This window comes from Mandrillus leucophaeus, unplaced genomic scaffold (assembly GCF_000951045.1).
Source record: "Mandrillus leucophaeus isolate KB7577 unplaced genomic scaffold, Mleu.le_1.0 Scaffold215, whole genome shotgun sequence".
Lineage (NCBI taxonomy): Eukaryota > Metazoa > Chordata > Mammalia > Primates > Cercopithecidae > Mandrillus > Mandrillus leucophaeus.
Genome location: NW_012102199.1, coordinates 509,227 through 516,610, shown reverse-complemented (window position 1 = coordinate 516,610; position 7,384 = coordinate 509,227). Strand labels below are relative to the sequence as shown.

Sequence of the window (7,384 nt, the reverse complement as noted above, 5' to 3'; positions counted from 1 at the left end):
TCCCTCCCAGGGCCAGCAGCCCCCCCACCAGCCCCCAGGCCAGCAGCCACCCCCACCGCAGCCTGCCAAGCCTCAGCAAGTCATCCAGCACCACCATTCACCCCGGCACCACAAGTCGGACCCCTACTCAACCGGTAAGTGGCCCTCACCTATGGACTCTAGGGAGGCTGGTGCTGGGCCTGTAGTTTTGTCCTCAGGAAGCCAGAAGGGTTAACTCATGCTTTAGGCTGCAGTGGGTTCAGAGCTGAGCCTCAAAGTCTGGCTGTTTGGAGGGGGACCTGGAAGGGTCATTGGTGCTTTCTGCAGCGTGTTTATCAGGTGTCTGTCTTGCTTGTGAGTCGAGATCGCCCAGAATAAGGCCCCTCTGGTCCCTCTTAGAACTTAGAGTCAGGAGCACGACAATGCTAGGTGACTTCTCGCTAGGTGGGGAAGCTAGGGGCCCAGGGGAGGCACCTGATCCACCTCGAGGGGGTCAGGATATGCTTCCAAGAGGCAGTGATCACAGACAGGTAGCAGCTAACTTAGAAAGTAGTGTGAGTAGTGAAGTTCAGGGAGAGCCAGAACCATGGTGGGAAGCACTGCGCTGGAAGCTCAAAGGCAGCTCAGAGCCCGCCCGGGACCTGTCCTCGTCACCTGTTCCCAGCCTCCAGTCCAGTCCAGGCCACCCTTTTCCCATTGACAGCATTGGTCAGGCCACACCCTCTCACCTTTTCTGGGCACTTAAGTGTCAGTAACCAAAATGTCCTGGCTGGCTCTGGCAGGGGACGTTCTGGTCAGTGCCTCCTGATGTGGTGCTGCAGGGTTAGGGTGGAGGGTCCTGGCCTCAACAGTGTAGATGGTGCTGTCTGTCTTGGGCGTGTACCAGGTGCTACCTGCAAATCAGCAACAAGGCAGGCCTGTGATTACTCCTAACTCAACAAAAGCTGCTGGGTGCAGGCCGAGTGCGGTGGCTCACGCCTGTAATCCCAGCACTTTGGGAGACCAAGGCAGGTGGATCACCTGAAGTCAGGATTTTCAAGACCAGCCTGACCAAGATAGTGAAACCCTGTCTGTGTTAAAAATACAAACATTATCCAGGCGTGGTGGCAGGCACCTGTAATCCCAACCACTCGGGAGGCTGAGGCAGGAGAATCGCTTGAGTCTGGGAGGCGGAGGTTGCAGTGAACTGAGATCGTGCCACTGGACTCCAGCCTGGGTGACAGATTGAGACTCCATCTCAAAAAAAAAAAAAAAAAAAAAGCTGCCAGGTGCCAAGTGGATCGCTGCGTGTCCTGAGCCAGGAACAGCTGCCTGTCCTCCTCGGGAAACACTGGTGTTGGGCTTCACAGCTGTGCGGCTGTGCCTGTTCTCACACGAAGCAGGGCCAGGCTCCTGTTTGGGGTAATAGAAGGAATGCAAGGCATTTAGAGCCAGCACTCAGGTGCACCGGGCGCCTACCAGGACTGAGGCAGGTCTCCTCCAGCCAGCTCTCCTTCAGGTCCCTGACCCTGACTCGAGCCCCAACAGGCTAGGATGGGGCATCAAGAGGAGTGTGGATTGGGATCATGCTGGGAGCTTCGGGCCAAAAGCCAAGTTGTTAGACTCCCAGAGAGACTTAACAGGCATCCCTGGGCACCCTGCCAGCTTTCAGGAGCCATCCGTGAGCCACCCTCTGAACCCACCAGCAGGCGGGTGGTTTCTATAAACCACAGCCCCCGGCGCCTACTGTTGCCCAGGTCAGACTCAGCAGGTGCTGAAGGCTTCCCACCCTAGGTGGGTGGGAAGCTGTTGCAGTCGTGTGCCTGTGGATCCCTGGCGGGCCAGACCTGGGGCCCTCCAGCACTGAATGGAGATGGCAATGCCCAGAGTGGTCCCAGTGTGCTAGAATTGAAGGAGACGTCAAGGCCAGGAAAACCAGCCACACAGGGCAGTGGGCTGCGGGGACAGGGTGGGCCTGGCCACCATATGGGCTCCAAGCAGCTGCAATGTCTTCTGGCATTAGGAGTGGGTCCTGGCTCTAGAGAGGCAGGAGAATCTACCACACCTGGGGCATTGTGGTTTGCTCCAGGCCTATGAAAATAGGTGCCTCCAGCCAACAGGACTCCTGGAGAACCCAAGGTTGCCTGTGCTGGCAGACGGTGGAAGGAGATGGGTGTGAGGCTAGGCTGGGAGCAAAAGCATTGCAGAGAGGCAACCTCCTTTGTGGACAGTGTGGCTTGTCCCGAGCTGGAGCTAGTCAATGGGCGGTGAGGCCCCTTGCCTGCAGGGATTCCAACAGAGAGAGGCCACGTGCTGAATGGGCAGGAGTCAGCTCCTCCAGCTGCGCAGTCCTGAGGTGCTGGCTTACTGTGATTCAGAGCCCAGTAGTCCCTGTGGCTACTGGATCCTTCCCAGCCTTGGGTTGGATGCAGGTGGCAGGCTGGTCTGTTTCCTAAAAGAGACAGCTCCAGGCCCTGTTCTGCCTGCTCCCCACTCGGCCCAGGTGGAGGCCAATTCCAGGCTTCCCTCTTCTGTGGGGCGTGCAGGCTGAGTGGGGAATTAGGACCATGGGGAGGGTCCTGAGCATCCCCAACCTCAGGAGTGAGTCCTGCACCCCCTGCTGTCATCCAAGTGGGCCAGGAACCCAAGCTGAGCTTTGTGAGGTTAAAAAGTATTAGGGCCCAGGCCCTGCCAAGCCCACATGTGTCAGGATCTGTGTTTGCCACAGCATCCCAGATGGTTCTGATGCACACAGGAGGGTCAAACACCAGGACTGGTGCCACAGGGCTCCAGAAAGCCTTGCTGCACACTGAGTTATTACCCACGTGCAGGGGGACACAGGGCACTCAGCCCTTTGGGGGAGGGGTCATGTCCTCACCAGGCCCAGTCTCTTGCATGGGTCTTTACTTTCTTGAGCTGGACTGATGGACCCTTGTCCCAGGGCCTGGGTGACATGTGCAGGTTCTCCGTCCAGCCCATCTTTTCCTTCCTGACAATTCTGTCAGGGTCCAAGTGGCCCAGGGCCTGCAGCTCTAAGCCAGCCCCTTGACATATTCCTTGTCCCCTCTCCTAGGTCACCTCCGCGAAGCCCCCTCCCCGCTTATGATACATTCCCCCCAGATGTCACAGTTCCAGAGCCTGACCCACCAGTCTCCACCCCAGCAAAACGTCCAGCCTAAGAAGCAGGTAACGGGCAGGGCTGGGCCATAGTCTCCAGGGCCAGGCGTGGACCGGGGCCGGGGGTACCTGCTCACCTCACCAGCTGCTGTGCCTGTGCCATCCCAGGAGCTGCGTGCAGCCTCCGTGGTCCAGCCCCAGCCCCTGGTGGTGGTGAAGGAGGAGAAGATCCACTCACCCATCATCCGCAGTGAGCCCTTCAGCCCCTCGCTGCGGCCGGAACCCCCCAAGCACCCGGAGAGCATCAAGGCCCCCGTCCATCTGCCCCAGCGTGAGTGCCCTGTCCGCCCACAGCCAGGGCTCAGGTCCCCAGGCCTATGTTGGACGTGAGCTTGCTGTGGGGCTGGTGGACCATGCGTCGCCGTGGGCCTGGGCCCATGGGCTGTTTATGTTCCAGGGCCGGAGATGAAGCCTGTGGATGTCGGGAGGCCTGTGATCCGGCCCCCCGAGCAGAACGCACCGCCACCGGGGGCCCCTGACAAGGACAAACAAAAACAGGAGCCGAAGACTCCGGTTGCACCCAAAAAGGTCGAGATGGAGGTCCATGGGTGTCGTTTGCCCCTTGGCCATGGAAGGTGCCATGCTGGGCATGCCCCCTGCTATGCCCTTTAGGCACAGCAGACCCCTCACCCACCCCAACCTCTCTGTTCTGCAGGACCTGAAAATCAAGAACATGGGCTCCTGGGCCAGCCTAGTGCAGAAGCATCCAACAACCCCCTCCTCCACAGCCAAGTCATCCAGCGACAGCTTTGAGCAGTTCCGCCGTGCTGCTCGGGAGAAGGAGGAGCGTGAGAAGGCCCTGAAGGCTCAGGCTGAGCACGCTGAGAAGGAGAAGGAGCGGCTGCGGCAGGAGCGCATGAGGTGGGCGAGGGCTCTGGGCGGGACATGGGGACTCCTGGGGCCACACCAGTCCCCAGGCTGACTGGGACCCTCTGCCCAGGAGCCGAGAGGATGAGGATGCGCTGGAGCAGGCCCGGCGGGCCCATGAAGAGGCTCGCCGGCGCCAGGAGCAGCAGCAGCAGCAGCAGCAGCGCCAGGAGCAGCAGCAGCAGCAGCAACAACAAGCGGCTGCAGTGGCTGCCGCTGCCACCCCCCAGGCCCAGAGCTCCCAGCCCCAGTCCATGCTGGACCAGCAGAGGGAGTTGGCCCGGAAGCGGGAGCAGGAGCGAAGACGCCGGGAAGCCGTGAGTCTGGAGGCCTGGTGGGGACCCTGGCCTAAGGGTTAGCTCCTGGGGGAGCTGGGAAAGGGGTACTGGAGACTGGACAGGGAGGGGCAGCAGGGGAGCCCAGGCCTTGCTGGTCAGCGTGCGGTCCTCTGGGCTCAGATGTAGGGGCCTGAGTGCTGTGTGTGAACGGGATGGGCGCTGTGAGGGGTCAGCCCTGGGGAGGGCAGTGGGTGTGAGGACTTGGAGCTGCAGGGTGGCTAGGTCACCCTCCTGACTCCCTCCTTCCTTTCTCCTCCAGATGGCAGCTACCATTGACATGAATTTCCAGAGTGATCTATTGTCAATATTTGAAGAAAATCTTTTCTGAGCGCACCTAGGTGGCTTTTGACTTTGATTTTCTGGCAAAACATTGACTTTCCATAGTGTTAGGGGCGGCGGTGGAGGTGGGAGCAGCGGCCAGGGGATGCCTCAGGGCCTGGCCCTCCTGCATGCTATGCCCGGGGCAGGCCTGACGGGCAGCTGAGGATTGCAGAGCCTATCTGCCTTACGGCCGGTCGGACAGACGTCCCGCCACCCACCACCCCGCACAGGACGTCCGCTCAGCGCACGCCTTGTTACGAGCAAGTGCCGGCTGGACCCAAGCCCTGCATCCCCACGTGCGGGGCAGAGGCCCTTCTCTCCGCCAAATGTCTACACAGTATACACAGGACATCGTTGCTGCCGCCACCGTGACTGGTTTTCTGTCCCCAAGAACGTGACGTTCGTGACGTCCTGCCCGCCAGGAGTCCTTCCCCACACCCTAGCAATCGCCGCCCGCTCCCAGGAGGCCAGGGCAGGCCCGCGTGGGCTGGAAGCGGGCGAGGCCAGCCCACCCCCTCGCTGGCACTGACTTTGCCTTGAACAGACCCCCCCGACCCTCCCCCACAAGCCTTTAATTGAGAGCCGCTCTCTGTAAGTGTTTGCTTGTGCAAAAGGGAATAGTGCCGTGGAGGTGTGTGTGTCCATGGCATCCGGAGCGAGGCGACTGTCCTGTGTGGGTAGCCCTCGGCCGGGGAGTGAGGCCGCCAACCAAAGTCAGTTCCTTCCCACCTGTGTTTTTTTTTTTTTTTTTTTTTTTTTTCCTATATATATTTTTTGTTGAATTCTATTTTATTTTTAATTCTCTCTTCTCCTCCAGACACAATGGCACTGCTTATCTCCGAAATGGTGTGATCGTCTCCTCATTGAGCAGCGGCTGCCACCGCGCTGTGGGTAGTGTGTGACCGTGGCTGTACTGTATAGTGAACATAGTTGGCATATCTTTGTTTGAAGTTTGTTGGTGACTCCACCAAACTGGTGTAAAAAAAGAAAAAGCTCAAAAAAATCCACAAAAAAGACAAAACACACAAAAAAATCTGCCTATATTTTACTCAGTTTCAAACTTTATTAGTCTATTTTTAATTATAAAACCAGAAAGCTGCGATTTCTTTTCCTTCCCCTCCCCCCCCACCCATTTGTTGGCTTTTTTGTTTTTTAATGTCAGATCTGTTGAGTTGGGTTTTTTTGTTGTTGTTGGTTTTTTTTTTTTTTTTTTTTTTTTTACTGAGGAAGGGCCAAGGGATGAGGTGGGCACCAGACCCTGGGGGCGCCACAGACTGAGACTCCCCCACCTGGCGCCCAGCCCTGACCAGCTGGCCGCTCCTGCCCATGCTTTTTTTTTTTTTAATTTTATAATTGGAGCCCTTGGTGAGGTTACGCGTGCCATGAGAACCCACTCTACACCATGACGCTGGTGCCTCAGTGTTGGCCAAACTCTGGAGTCACTGACTGGTTTGACTTTCATACGGTGAATATGCATTTGGTCTGTACTGATCATGGAATAAACACATCTCTCTTTTTTAATGCTGGCGTCTCCCTGACATTTCTTTGTGAACTATTGCCTAGGCTAGGCCCAGGGGACCCCCTGGACCCCAGACCACCTCTGTACAGGATCTACCGCCAGGGATTACCTAGCCCATCTCCTGTGACCTGTCCCTGTCTGCCCTGGGCAGGAGCCATGCAGGCTCATACCAACCACCCCAAGCGGAAGCTGTGACGCAGAGCCCAGTACCCATCCTTGTGGACCCTGGCCGAGGTGGAGGGTGTACTCCAGCAGAACCCTGGCGAAACTCCAGACAGTATTCTTCCCTCCACCCTACTCCATCCTGTCCCCCCATTCACCAAAGGTCTTGGGCCACTTCTCCCACCTTGCCTGCCTCAACCTAACTCCTCCTCTCATTTAAGCTCAGGGTTAACCAGATATTCTTAGATAAGTCTACATCCCCCGAAATAGAATCCTAACCCCCCCATGCATATACACACACGCGTGCACATTGCTGTCCCAGAAAGCCCACAGGTGGCCACCCTGCCTGTGTGCCCACCTGTGTACGCACATGCCCCAACCACAAGGCACGGGTGACGGCCAAGAAGAGCCCCTAAGATGTAAGATACAAGTATATAATTTATATGTATGCAGAGACAAACTGAAACATTTCTAGCACTGTTTATTAACCTACATCCCCTCTTTTTGACCTGAAAGGTCCTTTATTGTCTTTGGATCTGCCAAATCTCCCTGTGAGGGTGTGGTTCAGGCATCCAGCCAGAGGCCCCCCACTTCCTCGATGTCCCTGCCCACTCAGGCACTTCCTCATATACCACTGTGCCGCTTCAAGTGTGACGTATTTAGGTTCTTTGGGGTTTCTTCCATCTCATCCCACCCCCTCATTTTTGTTCCTTGTTTTGTTCAGACACTTCCCCAGGCTGGGTCCAACTGCTGAGCTGGATAGTTTTCTCTGCACCTTCCTGCTGAAGATTTAACTCTGCCATGGCCTTCTCCACACCTCCCTGATGGGTGTCTCTCTAACTGGGTTGTAATTAGAACTGGGATCTATTTAATTTCTCCAGCCATTTCCCAACCCTTCCCACAGTACTAGAAATCTTAGTCCTATACCAGAGTAAGAGGTGTGTACAAGCCCCCACTGTACTGTATGCACGGATCGCTTGGCCAATAATTATGTCAGTGAATCTGAGAGCTGTATTAAACACTTTAGATATTTGTAGAAGGG

At 56.8% G+C, this 7,384-nt stretch overlaps 1 protein-coding gene across 1 annotated transcript in view; it reads left to right on the top strand.

Moving 5' to 3' along the window:
- BRD4 (bromodomain containing 4) overlaps positions 1-6,180 on the top strand; it is a 59,125-nt gene extending 52,945 nt beyond the window's left edge. Inside the window, exons 15-21 of the mRNA XM_011980616.1 lie at positions 2-134; positions 3,032-3,144; positions 3,244-3,406; positions 3,533-3,663; positions 3,791-3,996; positions 4,076-4,319; positions 4,600-6,180. Of these exons, the coding sequence (XP_011836006.1) occupies positions 2-134; positions 3,032-3,144; positions 3,244-3,406; positions 3,533-3,663; positions 3,791-3,996; positions 4,076-4,319; positions 4,600-4,668 (1,059 nt within the window). The 3' untranslated portion in view covers positions 4,669-6,180. The remainder of the gene's footprint in view (position 1; positions 135-3,031; positions 3,145-3,243; positions 3,407-3,532; positions 3,664-3,790; positions 3,997-4,075; positions 4,320-4,599) is intronic.
- The last annotated feature ends 1,204 nt before the right edge of the window (positions 6,181-7,384 follow it).